This window comes from Fringilla coelebs, assembly GCF_963513975.1.
Source record: "Fringilla coelebs genome assembly, chromosome: 5".
Lineage (NCBI taxonomy): Eukaryota > Metazoa > Chordata > Aves > Passeriformes > Fringillidae > Fringilla > Fringilla coelebs.
Window position 1 is genome coordinate 9,916,308 of NC_140033.1, and position 19,543 is coordinate 9,935,850.

At 38.9% G+C, this 19,543-nt stretch overlaps 1 protein-coding gene across 7 annotated transcripts in view; it reads left to right on the forward strand.

Annotated features, from left to right (window-relative positions):
- CACNA2D1 (calcium voltage-gated channel auxiliary subunit alpha2delta 1) overlaps positions 1-19,543 on the forward strand; it is a 353,676-nt gene that overhangs the window by 35,915 nt on the left and 298,218 nt on the right. For all 7 annotated transcript variants that reach the window (XM_084206726.1, XM_084206727.1, XM_084206730.1 and 4 more), the window contains exon 2: positions 14,944-15,025. In XM_084206726.1, coding sequence (XP_084062852.1) covers positions 14,944-15,025 — 82 coding nt within the window. The remainder of the gene's footprint in view (positions 1-14,943; positions 15,026-19,543) is intronic.

Below are 19,543 nucleotides of genomic sequence, written 5' to 3' on the forward strand. Positions count from 1 at the left end.
AGCTGATAGCCATCAGATATTTTACAGCACATTTTCAATATCTCATTGTTGCACACTATAAAAAGAGAGTGTGTATGGAGAAACCCCTTGTATTGTGATATTAAAGCTTGTATACATGGATCTTTCTTCTCAGTTAACACTACTTAGAGTGCAGGTACCCAAACATGACACCATCTCTAAGAATTTCATTACTTTTGTGCTGAAGTCTATTACTCTGTTCTTTGGCCTTTTCATGTGTTGCCTCCATTTATTTTATCAAGAACTGCTATTAACTGTCTTAATAAAGGATTTCTACAGTGTTGAAGAACAGGATAATAGACCTGCATTGTGTGTGCAGTAATGCTTCTCTCAATGTCTGACACTAGTGCTGTTTCTGTATTGGAAATTATGAGAAGCTTGTGTTTTATGATGAGTTTTTATCATACACCATGGTTTATAAATGTCTGATTTTGTTATTGCAACGTGAAAGTAATTTATTCAGAGAAACAGGAGAACTATGAAAGATTTATACACAATTAGGAGTTTAACTTGACTAGAAATGTCAACATTTTTCTCCCCAAATGCTCTTCTATGAAAGTACTCTCCTCTTTCCCTTTGAGGACATACAGTAGCCTACATAAATCAAAGTATTAGGTTGATGAAATATTAAACACAAATTCTAAACTTTCATTAAAGTGGTCTGTTACCTTTGTAAGACTGAAAGCTATCTCATCCTTCTTATCTAAAGTATCATCAGTTGTACTGCAGGCAACAGATCCCACATAGCACAGCACTCTACTCTAAATGAAAAGAGGTTATGTTTCAGCAACATGCTTGGAAAGGGGAATAAATTGATAAAATTTTGATTGTGCTACTTTGTTTTGTGCTCAGGGCCTTTTAAACATCAGCTGTTCTCGGAATGGTTTCAGGATAGTCTTCTTCAATCATGATTGCTGGTACACAGAAAGGATGTGCTAATTCTGCAAATGGAAGCCGATCAGGTGTCTCTGTTTACCTTCTCCTGCAGCCACACAGATCCAGATCCGGTGGTTGTGGGTGTGGCAGGGTGGCTCATTCTCAAACTCTCACTTGAATTTGAGAGGGGGATTTTGTTGAGAGAGGCAGATTGACAATTTAGTGTAGAAATGGTGCTTTTGTGCAAAGCAACTATGAGGATTTAGACTGCTGTGAAAACTCCAGTGCTATGATGTACCCCATGATACAATCCTGAGGCACAACTCAGGAAGCCCAGTTCAGGCACTCGACTTGCCCACACAATGGCAAGAGGCAGAAACTTCTAAAAAGGAAATTCAGAAAACCTGCAACAAGAATCTAAAGCAGATGACACAAATGTCCTTTCAATTGTTGTTAATGTAATGGAGGTTGGGTACACAGATTCCTTAGACCCTGAAAAATATCTCAGCCTCGTCCTAGGAAAACATTCAGAGATGTCATCTGTGCTCCGTGGCACTAAGCCCTGTGTAAAGTTACAGGAAGATACAGCCTCTATCTATAATCATGGAACAGAGAACTAAAGGTGTGTCAGCCAAACAAACCACTCTTAGCTCTTGCCACATTGACATACCTTGTCTGCACAAAGCACCTGCCTGTTCCTGCTGCTTAACTTTCACCAGTAAAATCATTGAGAGGGTTGGTTGCCTTTAGTACCTTATGAAGCTGGGATAATACTTAAAATACTGTTGTCAGCTCTCTCAAATAACCCAGTAAAAGTCAAGGTAAAATAAAAAATACTCTGAATATTACATATCATATGAATGCATTTCAAACCCCTTGAATCTGAGGCCTGATTGATGATTTCTGTGTTATCTAAGTAGAATCTTTGACAAAATTCAGCTAATTGGGTTATTGCTATGCTGCAGGCAGTTTTATTTGAGTTACACAGGTTGTGTAAGGTGTTCAGGTACTACCAATTCATGAAAAATACTTCTTTGTGAGAGAGTATTTTGAAATAAGCAAGCGGCACACACCATGCTGTGAATTTTATTTAAACATGCATTTAATGGAAGAGGTAAGAAAGAATTTTGATAAAGAAAATGCTAGCCTAACATGTCAGATGCAGCAAAAACTAAAAAGAAAATGATGAGAAATTTGCTTATGTAGAAGGTACAGATTGTGACACTGTGAATGATTGTCTGGCAAAGGTATGGATGGCTCTGCTGTTTCAGAGCTATCTTCATGGTGAACGCAGTTGTACAAAGTTTTTTGCCTTCCCTCCCATCTGGAGAATGTTACATATTCAGAGCTCTTGAGGCATTCAGTGTATCCTTGGAATCTTGTATGTTGTCACAGCAAAATTGTATTACAGTGCTGACACTGAAGAGAAATGCAGAAACTGCACCTAGCTTAAAAGATTCCTTCAACTTCCTCTAATGCTATCGACAGCTTTTACACTAAGCAGTTTGGAAACTGCCTAGGGTATCATTTTATAAATAAAATTTTTAAAAAGTTGAAATGCACTCATTCACAGAGGTCTGTCTAAATTAGGCAATTCAGTCTTTTAGTTTGTGCTTTTGGATTATAAGAGCTGTCCCTTCATTTCCTTCATTCCCACTTTCTGTCCCTGCCACCTATGATTCCCTTCCACTTACCAACACCCAGCCAGGCCTAAACAAATGCAGCATGACACCCCCAAGTTGAAATTTTCCCTGCTTGTCAAGCTATTTCTTATTTTCTTCTTTTCTGTTGCCTGAATGCTTCCTTTCTGTGTCTTAAAAATATTCTGTAGCTACTTCTGATAACCCAGGTTGGAACCAAGGCATCCCTTTTCTTGTCACAGTGCAGATTGCAGCACGGGAGAGGCAGCCTGTGGTGGAGACTTGTGTTCTTTGCATGATCACATTCTAATTACTGTTGTTTCTGTTTGTAAACCCTTATATCCCTTTTCCTTCCTTCCTTCCTTCCTTCCTTCCTTCCTTCCTTCCTTCCTTCCTTCCTTCCTTCCTTCCTTCCTTCCTTCCTTCCTTCCTTCCTTCCTTCCTTCCTTCCTTCCTTCCTTCCTTCCTTCCTTCCTTCCTTCCTTCCTTCCTTCCTTCCTTCCTTCCTTCCTTCCTTCCTTCCTTCCTTCCTTCCTTCCTTCCTTCCTTCCTTCCTTCCTTCCTTCCTTCCTTCCTTCCTTCCTTCCTTCCTTCCTTCCTTCCTTCCTTCCTTCCTTCCTTCCTTCCTTCCTTCCTTCCTTCCTTCCTTCCTTCCTTCCTTCCTTCCTTCCTTCCTTCCTTCCTTCCTTCCTTCCTTCCTTCCTTCCTTCCTTCCTTCCTTCCTTCCTTCCTTCCTTCCTTCCTTCCTTCCTTCCTTCCTTCCTTCCTTCCTTCCTTCCTTCCTCCCTCCCTCCCTCCCTCCCTCCCTCCCTCCCTCCCTCCCTCCCATTTTTAAAATGAATTCAGTACTTTCCTAGATCAGTATCAGTGAATCTGTAATTGATTGCTAAATTGTTGGCAGTGCACTTCCTTCAGAACATCTAACACCACTGTTGTGGATTAACACTTTTCTTAATCAAATATTGTCTACGACTCTGAAACCTCAAACTCCAGTGCTTTTTACTGGGAATTGGAAACAGAGAACAAGGTGCTGGAAAAGAAAAAGGAAAGCACCTTCCTGACATGTCTGTTTTGTGTAACACAAAAGGACATTACTTTAGCAGTTGACTTTTTTTCCTTTGCTGTGTGTAATGACTGCTAGAGATACTGATTTAATCAACCAACCATGCAAGCACAATGATTGTGAACCAGATCGTTGTGAAGCAAACAAATGTTTCACAGTAAATTGCCAAGGGATACCAGCTACTCTGCTCTGGTTTTGCTCAAATAGATTGTCTTTTAAGCAGCTGCCTCATGAAAAGCCTTTGTTATGTATGGACCTTTAATCAAAATGTCACTAAATCCTGCATTCTGGGATGCTTCATTTGAAACACATCCAATGTTCTTATTTATTAAATTGTCCAGTGTCGAATCCAGCCTCCATTATCCCTAGTAAGCAAAGATGGATGAGGGAGTGACAAAAAGCTTGTGTCACAGCTGAGATCAGTTGTGTGTGTGTGATGTCTTGATCTGTTTGTACAACCCTCTTGGGGACCATTGGGCAATTAAGTTCACCCATTTCAAACAGGGCCTTTTCTGTACACTCTGATTTGATAGGAGAATGGGCAATTCCCAGTAATGACTACTACATCAATTATGTTGCATTGTATTGATGTTTAATTAGAGAATGTGTTGAAAATGGGGAAGGGGACAACTGGGAGAGGGGAGGGTTGTCTCCCAAGTAAATGTCAGAGACCTTTCCTTAATAGCCTGTCTTTTTAATGTGCATTGAATGCACTGACAAGCACTGTGGCCTCCTGACCTTCAAGCATTTACCCCTGCCTGAGAAAGGAGAGCGAAGCTGCTTTGAGAAGGAATTGTTTTAGAGCTGAATTACATTTAGTGTCATTCTTGTTCAGCTTTACTGTGAAGTGACCCTTACAGCCCTTTAGCCCCGTGTGCACAGTTGGAAACCATTTCTGTGCCTGAGCTTTCTGAATCAAACACTTGCAGTCTCTTCAAACAGCCTTTCAAAAGTGAAACCCAAACATCATGAACGTGAACTCTTATTTTTCTAGGCTTTATGTGAGTAATCCGTGAGCTGTCTATAAGAGTTCTTTGAAAGAAAAAATAATGAAGCCAAGGCTTTCGTATCACTCAAACAATGACATTAAACACTATCCTTCAATCTCCAGTTTCTTCAGATTTAAGAAAAGTGCTGTAAATTACAAATGGAGGATTGAAACAGAAATATAAGACCTGCACAGTTGTTTATGACTGAACTGGCCTGCAACACCTGACACCAGCCAGTCCTAAAGGTTAATTTTCTAAAGCAGAAGATTGCAATATGGTTTTGGTTTCTGCTGGTTCTGTACAGGGTAATTGCATTGAAATTTTCTGGTAGTTTACAGTATGCTAGCACTTCTGATACACAGCTGCTCTCTCTAACAGCCTGGAGAAACAGCCATGGGTTTAATTCATCTAAGGTTCTTCTGCACCAGCCTGTGCAGGCATTGTCCTGATCCTGTCATCAGGAGTCCTGACCTTATGTTTTCAAGACAGAAAACTGCAGTGTGGGGAGGGGGGGAAACACACTGACAATCTCTTGAACCAGGAGGAAAAGAATGCATTGCTTATTTCTCATATACTGTTATCCTTTTCACACAGCCATTAATATGCATCCGCATCCCAGGAACAACGACGCGCCAGCTGCGCCTTTAGCAAAAACTCCGTGTAATTCAGCGTGACTTTGTGAAATGGAAAGAATTTAAAGACAGTGTGGCTATGCTAATTTTGATGTTAATTTCTGTAGGAATTTAATATTCTGTGTCATTCTTTTGCCTGTGCAATAATCTCTGCTTTGCATCTTCTGGCGTGATATTTTACTTTTTGTTTTAAATGGCAGCACTGAATGCAGATTGTGTGTATCTTTCAGAATATGGAGTCAGTTCAGGTCTTTCTAAACAAAAAGTCTCTTCATTACTCTAAATGCTATTACTACACTGCCACAGCAGTGGCACATTAGGGTGGTGACAACTTTGCACATTGGCAGTCAGGCTTTGAAAGAAAGAATACATTTGCAGAGGAAATATTTGGAAATGTTTTTGCAGCTGATTAATTTGGATGTGCAGCTTTCAAGTTATATGCTTTGGAGTACACTGTACAACCAAAAACCTAGTAGTATTTAATTAAAGAGAATATAATAAATTAGAAGAGTAGCTGTACATTGATGGTGTACATTTGGAGTCAGGTGGGGTTTTTTTCTTAGACTACATAGGTTTATCAGAAGGTGACATTCTGATATCTGATGTAATAGATGTTTTATTTATGAAGCCTTGACATTATTAAACAAGGGGGATCAACACCACAGAAAAATGCATTTGGAAGGAGGTCATAAAATTTGAAGCTTGATAGCAAACAGCTCATAGTTGTGTGAAAAACCCCTACACTTTTTTCATCAACCTTTATTCCTTTTTTTAGTGCTTAAATGATCATAGAATATTCTCAGTAGGAATTTCATATGAAATAGTTGTTATAAGCAATATATCTTTTAGATAATCTTAGTGATTTCATACAAAATTATAAGGAAGATTCTCCATATGCAGTCATGGTCTATCTTTCAGAGCACTTAAACACCTGCTTGTTTTTAAACATTTCACAATTTTTATTTTTAGCTTTTACATTTAGGCAAGAGGCAAACTCAGAAAAAACAGATTTGATGTCCAGGATCTGAGTGCAGCCTCCCAGTTCTGCTGTGCACTTCAATTCTGTGATTAGTGTGACTTGCACAGGGGAAACTACTCACCTGCTCCTGTACCTTGCTGCAGCAAAGCACAGGCTGGGTACTTCAGGGTTTTGCTGGTGCCAGTGTCAGTCCTGGGTGTTGGACTTCTGCTGCTACAGCCAAAGCCTACATCAGACAATCAGATAAAAATAGAGGAATGAGTAACTCAGCTCCCTGATGATGCTGTCATTGCCTTAGTTGCACTTGCTGAATATGTTCTAAGAGAGGCAAAGTACATTAATACTATTTTTTTCCCCACTAAATCTCCCCCTCCCAAAAAAAAGAACTTAAAAACAAACAAACAATTTTTAATAAGGGTGCTGATTTATACCTCAATTCCCTGAAAGTCAGTGACAAACACTGATTGAAGGCTGCATCTGTCTGTTGCTAAACTCAGGGGAAGCTTTGCTGTTCAGTTCCTCAGAAGTGTAGGTGATGACATAATGAGGTGAACACAGGGTCATTTCTCTCCAGGCTTATCTTGGCGTTTCTGTAAGTATAACTTAAACCAAAACAGCAGATCAAACTAACTGCAGGCTTTAAGGAGATAAATGTATGTGTCTTATTGTGGTGGCCTGTACAATTTATTCAGTTTGAAGAACAGACAAGTCCAGTACATATGTGCAGCTTCTGCATTAAATGTGAGTGAAAACAAGATTCTGAAGTGGTTAGGACATAAACTGGGTGGCTTAGATGAAATGCTCATGCAGTTGAATCAGGGCACATACATGATTATGAATGTAATATGTTCCTGGTTTGTATGAATCTCAGTTTCTTTTGCGTTAATATTTTCTTAACTGGTATCCAATGTATCATATTTTAATACCCTTTTTTATTTTACTAGGTTGATGAAAAAGTGTTAAAATGTAATGCTTATTAGTGTGGGGGAAAAGTAATTTCAATATAAATTATGATTAAAGTATGAGTGTGATATGTTAAACACTACTGATAAAGTAATTGTTTGCCTGAAATGTCTTAGCAAAATTGTGTTGTTAAGCACTTTGTAAAATTCCATTACAACTGAGATTTTTTTTTCAATCATTTTTTAAGGCATGCTTTTTTATTCTCCAAAGGCATTATGCTATTAACAGATTTGCCATATAATACAGAACCATCAAAAATAGCAGCATTTACATCCTAATTTGCATAAGGACTTGCTTCTAATCCAGATTCCATTGTTGAAGTACTGGAATAACTGCAGTGATGTATGTGAGATTCAATTTCAGTCTCCTTACCACATTGCATCTATATTTTTAGTGGAATATCGTTGTATTTACATGAGAAATTTTACTGAGACCAGATTGCATTAAAGAGTGTCCAGTTGAAGTGGACACACTTTAAGTACTGGTTATCAGAGCTGAAGCAAAAAGGTGATGAGAGGCACATTACCTGCTCTTTTAGGGGATCTCTGGTGGGTGCAAGTACATCCAGGTCTCTCCAGCAATGCCTGCTCTTCTGTGAGATCTATATCCTTGGCCATATGTTAGACCATTTCAATTTAAAATTAAATGACTGCTTTTTATCTGGTAAAGATTAGAAAAAAATTAGAGAGTCTTTATTCTGAATTTATATTTCTCAGTTGCAAGAACGGTAACTAGATTTGGAAAGTTGGACTGCTTCCTCAATGGTAAACAATGAATGGTACTACATGTATTGTAAAGCCTTTAATGAAACACATCTGAGCTCTACTGGCAATCATTTGCGATGAAAATTTGTTATGTCTTCTCTGTTGAACTGTTTTAGCAGTATAATCTCTGATAATTAAAACATAATCATTTTTAAGGAGTCCGTTTCACAGCTTATAGCAATTTTGCAGCTGACTCTGTCAGACTTGCATTAAAGATTGATCTTAAATTATTAAATGATATTTTGTGCAACTGTATTTTCCATGAGAGGATATTTTTCATGTTATTTGCTAGGAAGCTTTAGACTGCTAAAGAACATTTTTGGCAAAGTAAAGGGAAATATTTGTGAAGCAGAAACTGTAATTATGAACATGTGTAGTTAAACACCTCTTAGGCACTGGCTCATACTGAACAGGGTTGTAAATAATAGGACCATGCTCTTGAAACTGGGCACCATATTGAAGGAATTTCTTCATCACTTCTGCGTAACATCTGAGTGCTTTGAAGAATCTGCTACACACTTGTTAAAATGTAAAGTGGAGCTGCAGATGAAGAGTTGAAATATGAGGAGAGGTTATTTCAGTGAGAATGAGCAGCAGTCAGCAGGTCCAGCCTCTGGGTCAGTGGGGGCTCTTCCCAGATCCATCTGTGAATCCTTCTGATGGAGGTATTTAGGCAAGGTTTTGCTGGAAGGTTAGAGCAAAACAGCCATTCAGGCTGTGCTCCAGAAGAGATGTTGGGGTGATGGAGTTTGTTCAGCATGGAAGTCCTGGCTGAGAATGGAGAAAGGTTTCTGCTTCTATGGGCAACGGGGCAAAGGCTAAGCAGCTCATGGTGCCATTCACAGTTATCATTTCCCTCTTTAAACCTGCCACTGGGACTCAGTATTCTTCTCAAAGCAGTGTTTTCTCAAAAAGAAGTGCATAGAAAAGGATCTGCCCTTCGCGTGCCATGAACAATCGACTTGCCACTGACTTTTTCGTGGAACTCAGGGGTGGAACTTAAAGATCCTGAGCTGCTGGCCCAGTCAAAGGGCCATTCTTCCTCCTCCTGTCTGTACCAAAGCTGCATCTCTGGATTCCATGTTCCCAATTTATCTGTGGTACAGGGGGAATCCTTGAAAGAACAGTTGATAGAGCAGTCTTTTGGGAAGGCTGAGAACTTGTTCTCTGAAGAGCACGATGCAGATGAACTATGTTCATAAGGAGAAGGAGTGTTTGGAAGAAAAAAAATAGAAAAATGTTGTACCTTCTGTGACTGGATGGCCTAACCACATAAGGACGTCTGCTACTAAGAACCAAAGAGATTTCTGTCTACACTGACATTTTCTGTCTACAGAATAACAGATATGACAGAGAAATTATGTCTTGCTTCCCAAATGTTTCCATTTGAGAAATGCAAAATAACTATTCCAAGCAAGGGTTTTACACTTTGAAATCAGGAAAGAATAAAAGGGTCTGTCTGGCTTTGATCATTGGGGCTATCTTATTTCTGGGAGGTCCTTACATGGCTATCAGCTTGTCACATTTGGGAAGATAAGACCATCAAAGAGGGCAAAGAAACAAAACACTAATATTTCTTCTTGCCAACAAAGGAAATATCTTTTCCTGTGGAGCAGAAGATGCAGAAGATTTTGTGCATCCATTTTTATGCACAGAGATCCCATAGCTTCTATATTTTCCTCTCTCAGTACAGCCCAATGTCATGAATTAATCTTTGCTTTGCTTTCATTACACAAACATTCTTCCAAACATTTATACAAAATTGTGTGATATATCTTTCACAGATAGTTAGCACTTGATATATATATTCCTGCATCATTATTGCATTGGAATAAAAGGATGGTCTTTAACACTTGCAGAAGACACCTCTTTTCACTTTAATTTCTGAATCCTTACGTTAATTTCAATCTGTTATTCACTATGTATAGTACTTTTACTTTATAGTTATAAGTACCTTCACATAGCACATTAGCAAATTTTCAGACAACAGAAAAAGAAGTATTGGAGGACTGTAAATCACCCTGAGTGTTCATAACCATAGAAGTCATAGAATGGGGTGAGCACGTCTTTGGATGATGAAATTGAATCCCCTCTGGGGAATCTAACTGGACTCTTACAAACACTGTAGTAAGATTTGGAAAATTCACTAAACCTTTGATGGACTATTTTGCCTTCTTGTGTTTTAATGTCACATATAAATTATTTATCCCTCTTTTATTAATTTTCTGGCTATGGGGACAATGGATATTCGAGAGGTTGATGTGATAACAATGGGATTTTAGTGATCTTTGCATCAGTTTCTTCATATCCAGCCCCTTTCATTCTGTCTTAGAATCAGTGGAATTTTGGAACATTATGAAAACTTCTTCAGTATTTCACAAAATTTGCCTTTATTTCTCCTTCAAAAGTCTGGTTGTCTATAAATTTATCCATTTATCCCCATACCTGAAAGATGAGTGCTGTCATTTTAGGTAATGAAAAAAAAATACAGCGCTATTTAAAATCACTAGTTGTGCAGTGAGAGGTGTAAATGCAGAACATGGGTAATTTCTGGGTAGAACGTTAGTAATCCTGTTGTAACTCCCATTCACGTGCCTTCTATAAATTCCTGTAAGAATTTCTGTTTGCCCTTTGGTGTTGCCTGAGAGTGACAAAGAATGGCTGTGAAGCCTGCTGCTATGATAATTTTTTAGCCTTTCCCCCCTCCTTCACTAACAGCAAATCTTCTAAAAAACATCTAAATCTGAAGGTGAAGGCTTTTGCTGAGCAAGAAAATAAAGTGGGGTTAGGCTGAAAAAAATATAGCAAGGCTTTGTCTCCCGGTTTCCGAAACTAATCTCATTTATCTTCATTTTCCGAACATCACTTTTCAATTGAATCAGGAGCAGTGGGTTATGTATTTTTTTTCCTTTCTGATAATCAGAGAAATATTGACCTATTTTGAAAGCACTTCTTCCTCTCACTACTGACAGCTTTCATTACTTCAGTTGTTGCTATTTTTATATAAAAGAGCTATAAAGGAACTTGAGCTGGATGTAATCTTAACTGTAGAGAACTGGAGGTGGATCGCCAATACACCGCCTGACTTCGATTGCCAGAGTTAAGGTTTAACCTTGCCTCTTTAGATTATAATATATTATCCAAGCAGAAGTCAGCTAATGGACCTTAAATTAGTGTGAGTGGTCTAGGAAGATATGGCATATCATTACATGAATCTACCTTGAAGTCAGCAGAAAAATACTGCATCAGTTTCAGTAAGGGGAAAAAAAGGTTATAGGCAGGTTACTCTGCATCGAGACCTCTTGGTTTCTTTTACCCTTGTAACTGAGCAGCTCTGTTCTGCAAGTACAGGTTTAATATAAAAATAGCTTCCAATGTAATTAAAATAAATATTTTTTTTAGTCTAGCATCTGCTATATTTAGTTCTACCTCTAGTGTGGCTAGGGGTGTACCTGTGAAAATCCTTTGACTTTAGCAAGTATAATTGTCCTGCTTTAACAAAATGAGAAAAAATACAGTAAGAAAAGGAAGAAAACAAAATCTTCCCTTGCTGCCAAAACTGCTGTTTCACTAAGCTGGCTAATCACGTAATGTGGATGGATGGCTCTTTAGTGTTTTGGCTACTTTATCAACAATCTGATCACAGCCCAGGTGACAGGAGCAGGGTTGTACCTTCTAATCCCCCAGTAAATGACCTGTGTCTGTCTATCTTTAATCACACAGCTCCCTCCATCATTCAGCTCACTTGGAAGTTCCTGTAGGAAGTCATGTGCGCATTCCTTTTGTCTTGTCACTGCTTCATGCAGGGACAACCTGTGTGTGGGAGAAGGGGGTTAAAGTCAATTGTCCTGCAGAACATAATCACCTTACAAAAGGTGATACATCCATTGCAATGTTTGTGCCAAACTAATAATGATAGGAACAAACCAGCCTTTTGTACAGGCTTTCTGTTGGTGCCCTTTGAAGAAAAAAAAATTGCTGCTGCTTCTTTAAGTCATGGGGACTCCCATTTGCTGTGACAGCTTTCCAATTGTTAAATAAACTCTGACCATGAGCAGCTGTCAGGCAGATATTGCACTGCAGGCTTCAGTTAAAAGGAGCACCAGACAAGCATTTCAGTGCCTAAAGGCTCTTATTTATTTTGTTTTAAAGACACACTTAAAAAAAACCCCAAAACCACAATGAGATTATACGAGTCCTTCACTGAAAAAGAGAAACAAAACCCATTTTATTTTATATACTCTATGCAATTTTCTTATGAAAGTTATAGAATGTGAGTATGTCCATTTTTGAGAAGAAAGCCTATGTGGAGCATGAAATGTCTCAAATGTACACTTTTGTCTGGTAGCAAGGTAGGAAATTACAATGCAGAAATGCTGACATTAGATTTTAAAAATACTACTAATCATATTCAAGTTCTTGTGGGAAAGCAAGAGGAATTATACTGAGCTTCCTCAAAGTCATAGAATGTAATTTTATCATTTCTACTTTTGACAGTAATCTAGCTCAACACTTGTGATGTTATTGCTTTGTGCCGTCTGAACAATTTGAGCTGGTTGAAGATGTCCTTGCTCCTTGCAGGGGGATTGGACTGGATGACCTTTAAAGGTCCCTTTCAACCCAAACTATTCTGTGATTCCATAATTCTGTGATAATGTTGCACCTGATGTACAGGAAAGCAAAAAAAAAAAAAAAATAAAAGAACAGTTTTCACTACAGAAGGTCTTACAGACTAACTCCAACATGCAAGAAAATCATCTTAAGGTAAATATAAAGTGGATATATTGGAAGAAACCTTATAATTGACATTAATATTACAGCTGGGGAGGGAGATTGCCATTAAGTTAGGAAGAAGGTGTACTTCCTCCTAATCCAGTTTACAGCCTGGTACTCTCTATCCTTACCTGACTAAAAGTTAAGCTGGAGAACTTGGACTAGGAATCAAAGTTGAGCAGAGCTCCACTAGAAGATATTTAGATGATTTGTTCAGCTCACCTGGCTGAGCAGAGAGTGGGTCAGCTCTGGACATGCCTTTTCCCATCAACATTGAAGCAGAAGCCTAGCTCAAACCCAAGTTAAAGCAAAATCAAACCAAACCCAAAATAAAACAAAAACTAATCCTGGTGATTAATTTCAAAAGGCAAGGTGTGGGCTAATTGTGTGGAGGCAGGAGTTCTAGACAATATATAAATACTTCTTGAAAAATCAATAATTTTTCATGTTAAAGAGAAAATATGATGCATATTTCATTTACAAGTAATAGTAAGTAATTACTGATTTTAAGTGTAGCTTCTTCTGAATTTTCAAATTTAAGGAACTAACTAGCTAACTAACTGGTTAACTAACTAACAAGTTGACTAATATGTGTCTTTACCATTCCAGTTTTGTTTAAAGACAGAGAGGAATATCTCTAGTAAAAATATAAAGCAGTAGGAAATGGAAAAAGTCAATTTAAAAATCAATCCTCCCAGATTTTTTCTATCGACTGCTGTTAGAAATAACACCCACAATTTTTATAACTGAAATGGATCATAAAAAAAAAATCTCAGGGTGTTCAATTATTTATTTTATGCTTTTGAAAACACTTTTGGGTAATGGGTTTCACTTCTTCACCTTTCATTTACATCATTCTTCCTCTCAGAAAAACGGAAACCATTCAAAAGTGGAAAATGATAACATTTTCTTGTTTGTGCTTGTACTTGTGCTTTTGAGTCAATATACTTGGCACAGATGCAAATGATGGTCTTAGAGCCATGGTAAACATAATGCACCATGTTTTAAACAATCTGATTTCTGTACAGAACTAAATGTTTATATCATATAGGGCTTTGTGGAGACTTGAACCAGGAAATTAATTTATTTTATTTCAGTTCTTAGAAAGCAAAGTATAGAAGGGAAGGTTTGGGAGTACTACACCAACAATGAGCTATAGTCAATGCAAATATGATTTTTGTGTGTGAAGGAAGCATGAGGAAGGGTCCTTTAATAAAAATAATCAACTTGAGACCATAATGGAGATGGTGCTCTTTGAATATATTGGTTGTGGTTTAGCATAAAATGTATTCATTAAAACAATGGAAAAAAGGAGTAAAATCAGTCTTCAATCTTCTTTCTCAGTCTTCGAAATTTTCCATTTTGAAGCAAAAATGGAATCTTCCTTTTTTCTGTCTTTATTAATGAATTAATCTAAGTTGTCGTGCCTGGGGTATGAGACTAAGGCTGGGAAATGGCTGAGATAAAGATGTTTATCTGTTCTAGGTTTCAGAGCAGAAAACTGGCATAATGGCAGGGATAATGTGAGAGTTGAGTTGGACGTGAAACTTTCTGGCTAGGAAAGCAAGACAACCTTCTGAACATGGATCTTACTGGAATAAACTTTCACCATGGCTCCTTTCCTGCTAGAGAACGTGACATGGCACAGAAACTGTGTTGGATCCAATGCTTTTCCAGAGAGTCAGGTTTACTGGGCACAGGGAGCAGAGCAGGCACAGCAGCAAATCACTTGTTCCCTGGTGACAGCAGCCAGGATGAAACATGCCTTTCCAAAACAGCTCGTGGCCACTGCTGCCTGTCCTGCTGTTGCTTCCTTGAAGAGATGCTACAGGCCAGAAAATCTGGTGTGGTTTGTAAGCCTGCTTCCAGCTGCTGCTTTCCTCTGTTGGGAGGAGGACCTTGGGGTACTGAGGAGAGGCATTTCTGGGAGTGAGCTGCAGGGCAGGCAGGCTGTCCTGGCAGGTAGAGTGCCAGCTCTGTTGTGGGGATCTTTGCTGCTGCTTGGCTACAGAGATACGATGGCACCAGTGGGTTTACAGGTGGCACAGCACTGTGGCCACCAGAGACAGCTGTATGAACAGATTCAGGTCAGCAAAGCTGAGAAGAAGAAAAACCTCAAAGAGAAGTCTTTTGTGTTTTGTATTCAACTTCATCCCTTTTATTTTTCAGTGCTATATGCTTGTATGCCATTTTCATTTGTCAGTGATCTGATTGGATGCCTCTGTTTTGTGTTTTGTTTTCTGCAGGATAAAAGCCTGGGTGGATAAGATGCAGGAAGATCTCGTGACGCTCGCACGAACTGCAAGCGGAGTGGACCGGCTGGCTGAAGTAAGGAGAGGTGTCCCAGGCTGCTGTGACTAGAAACTGAAGGGCTTGCACCTTCAAGGCTTTACGATGATTTAATCCCAACATACAAAAATGGTTTTGGGGGATTAAACTCTGCAGTGCTTACTGAGAGAGAAATGAAGAACAGACATCCATCAATTCACTCTCAGTGTTGCAGCACTTCCTTATTGATAATATTTAATCAGCTTTGCAGTATCAGACATAAGGCTTGCCATTGTTGCAGCACTTCCACTGAAGCAAGCCCTTTTATGTTCTGTTTGTCAAATACGGTATCCAGGAAGCAACCATTCACAGTGGTGGAGAATTCTGCTCTTTATTAACAAGGGAACCTATCTTTCTGACACATATTTAATGAAATGAGGCAGCTTTGGTTAGCAGAAACACAGATGAGAATGAAAACTACTTTTATTCAGCTGTTCAAATTTAACACCAAGTTTGTTTTGGAGAAGAATTTACAAATCTCTAAATCTCTCATTGAGATTTTTTTGGTGTTACTATTCTATTCATAGATGGTGACAACACATGTGCTGCTGCAGAAAAGTGAAGGCACAATTAAAAACATGTCAGATTTACACTGCCTATACAATTTTGTATGTATGCATCACAATCCAGTACACCATCATATGATCATACCTCTCCCTATCTCTGCACAAGAGCTATGGCTCTTCCTTTGAACTGATGGATGTCTGATTTGAGGTGAAGGGAATTCTGCTGCTGCATCAGGAAACTGAGCTATTTTTTACCAGCAAAAGCTCCTGGTGCTGGGGAACTGGATGTGAAGCCTTGAGATTTGTGTTTTAGAAAATGATTCTACATGATCCATGAAATGGATAGCAGAGGTTTGAGCAGATAGCTTTGAATGGTTTTTGAAGCTGTTAAGGAACATAGAAAAAAAATACTGTGTGAAGTTGTCAGATTTAGCATTGTGTATAAATGTATTCCTCTGACCTTAATGACCTTTTGCCCAGACATTTATGTCTTGTGTGTATCCTGTCCCAGAAGGACATTTTGCCTTTACTGGCTATAAGAGGAGGTTGGATGATTAGCTCAGATGTCCATTAGCTCAGATGAGATCACCACTGTCTTATAAAAGGAAGGGCTGTGTCACTGCATGCACAATGAACATAAATAAAGATTGCAGAATTTATTTTAGTTCTGGCCTTTCCTAATACTTGACTACATCATATTGCAACACAATTTAAGGCAGATGCTTTACATGCGTGTTTTAATCTTTAAAAACCATAAACAAACTGAAAAAAAGATCTTGAAATTCTAACAGAAATCATCAGATTCCTACAAGCCTGGGTTTCCAACACAACAATGTCTAGCACTTGAGCTTCCTGAGGAAATGTAAGGTTTGGAAGCATGGAATTCTCATTGGAGTTTTTGCAGGTGGATTGCACATGTATCTGCTGACAGAGAACGACGAGACTTGCAAATCATCAATCTCCAGGATGTGGTGGGGACTTTCTGCTAAAAGTCCCTTTTTGCTTATCTAATTCAGGTGTGATCTGGTCGGTTCTGCCCTTGCTGTGTGTCTTTTTTCCCTTCCATTCAGCATCTTGCTACTGATTCACCATTCAACTTTCCATTCCTTTCCTGCTGTGTTGCTTGGCTGTCTTTCATTTCTCCTCAACCTGTGCTATGTTTCTGTCTCAGCTCCTACCTCCTCAACCTATGCTATGTTTCTGTCTCAGCTCCTACCTTTGCTGCTTTGCCAGCCTGCCTTTCTATTTTACACTGATTTCTTGTCTCTATTTTAGGATCTTTCTCCTCAGCTTTTTCCAGATCAGCACCTTTCTCTTAACTCCTTTTTCTTAGCATTTCTAAAATATTCTGTCCAGGTGTGTGTGGCCAGCCTGTCACAATATTCTCACCTCTTTTCTTCTACAGGAATTTCTCTTCCCCTTTCTCACATTTCTGTCCATCACTAATTCTCAGTCCCACACCTGTAATTTTCTCCTGTATGATTTTTCTATTTCACCTTCCCTTCCAGTCTCACTTTCCCTTTACTCTTTGCTTGCCCTTTTCCAGTCTGTTATCTCCTGTTTCCATTTTTCAGTCTCTTGCCCTTTGTCCTTCATTCAGTTTTCCTCTCCTCCTTCTCCCACTGTGTAGACCTGGGAGACCACAGCAAGTCTGATCTGGAACTGCAGAGGAAGTGGGAAATTCTCTGGGAGTGATGTCTTTGAGTTGGAATACACCTGTGTTCTCAGCAATTTAGCTGATTAAATCTCTGCAGGTCCTTTTCAGGCTAAATTTTTTTAACACTAAAGACTAAAATATATCTTTAAAAACACAGCACTGGGGGTTTTATCTACAATGAATAGGTAACAGGAAAATGAGTTACACAGCATTTCGAACTGGACCAAAACAATGAGTTAATGTCTCAGCCATTTTGCTATGCCTTTTTGTCTAAGGACCACATAGTAAAATAGGTAATGAAATGCCAGGAGATTGATGTTTCATTCTTTTTTTCCCTGAGGAAAATGTTAGTTTATGTTAATATTTGGCAAATTTACAAACTGCTGAACAGTCTTCTAATGACAACTACTGGGCGAGCCTAATAATCTGTAGTGCTACCAGCCTTGCCACAGTGACATTCATGTGGATAAGAACAAAAACATGAGTGTGTGAATACTATTGGTAAGTTTCATTGAAAAGCCAGAATTTACAATAGACTTCAAGGAAATGGTGCTATCTCAGATGATATTCACAAGAGGGTGGATATGTGCTGTAATCCTGGGATTAAAAGCATGAAAAGGGGATGTTTCCATGTAAAATATCCCACTGTATCAAAGCCCTGTGTTTGACCTATGTGGCACGATGTCTTTTTCTAGACATGAGGTTTTAATTAGCTCTCTTGGCTGCAAGGGAAAACACAAAGCCCTGCAAGGTGTAACCCATGCACTCTCCCACTCTCTTCTTGTTTATGGGCTATTGTCACTTGCCCATTTCTGAATGACACCCTTTTTTTTTTTTCCTGCTCACTGCCTATTAACATTTAGTTAGATCTTTCTGAAATGAACCACAATCTTGGAAAAATGGAGACTACAAGACATGAAAAACAGCATGCCTGCATGCTTGTCACTTTTATTCATAGAATTTGCCTTCAGATGCTCAAGCTTTAAAAATGCTTACGATCAGATTGAATTTTCAGCTTTTTTTCTGATTTATTTCTTCTTCCAACTCCAGAATTATTTGGACCAAACCTGTAGTCTTCCTGTAAACTTGAAAAGAGAAATAAATTGTTTGGGTTTTCTGCCTCTTTTCTCTCTAAAGGCAGAATGAATAATATAAAAAGAAGAAGCACATTGCTCCCATTATAAAATAGTAAACATGACTTTCTGTCAAAAGCTGTTATAATCAGATTGGTAGGAGAAATGTCTTCCCTTGTTCTAAGGAAAATTAATTTTAATTTTGCCAAGTGTGAGGTTAAAGCTCTTAGCAAGAACATGTAACAGATTATAACCATTTCACAGCCTGGTCTCTGGACTTTCCCTGGACTCAGGGGAAGAATTCCCACTGATTCAGCTGAAGTTAGGATCTGTGTCTGCTTTGTGCAATTAAGTCTATGAAGATCTCTAAAGTGACCAAGATAGCTCTCAAAGTAGCACCATTAGTATATTCTCATCTAGAGTGAATTAACATAAACCAGAGCTTTTTCAATTAGCTGCAGTGCTAATGGTGCTCCCATAATTTGCTGAAAATATCTCAGGGTGCATCAACGCTATTTGTGTTTGGATGTGCCTTGGATGTCTGGGGGGTCTCTGTGCTGCAGGGAAATACACTGTACAGTGGTCTCTTCTGCAGAACTATAAAATAGTTTTTTTCATGACCATGAGGGAGAGGGATAGGAGTACTACTTTAATTCTCAATTATTTTGTTTTTAGACTGGGAGAACTTTTGAGCAGAAGGGTGTGGGCAGACAGTTTGTGGTGATTGGGATGGGGCTGTGGCTGAGCCCCATCCCTATGGGCACAGCTGTGAGCAGCAGGGGAGCAGCACTGACAGCAATGAGCCCTGGAGTGCCCAAAGGCACTGAGCAGCCACCACAGGGAGCAGAGGGCACACAGGGGCAGGGCACCAACATGGGGGGATAAAAGGTGGGTAAAGAACAAGAGGGGCAGATGTGTGCAGCCTTCTGAGGTGGTGTGGTGTTGCTGTGTATGGGCAGATGCTTGGAGCTGTCTGAAATTGTATGGTGGCTCTCTGTAATGTGGCTGTCTCAATTGTGGCATGCTGCAACAGAAAGGCAGTAAAGCTCAGAGTGTAATGTGTACTTCCAAAGGAATAAAAAAAAAAGTGTAGATGACTATTAAAGTCAGGTGAGGTATGTGGAAAGTGGATAGCTGTCCTGTTGAGATCAATACCTTGGTAAGGGTCTAATTTAATCTGCAGGATGGACATAGATAACTAGGGAAACTATTTTCTGTATTTAAGGTGTTTGAATTCAATAATGTACTAAATTTTATGGAATCATATTTAAGGAGAAGAATC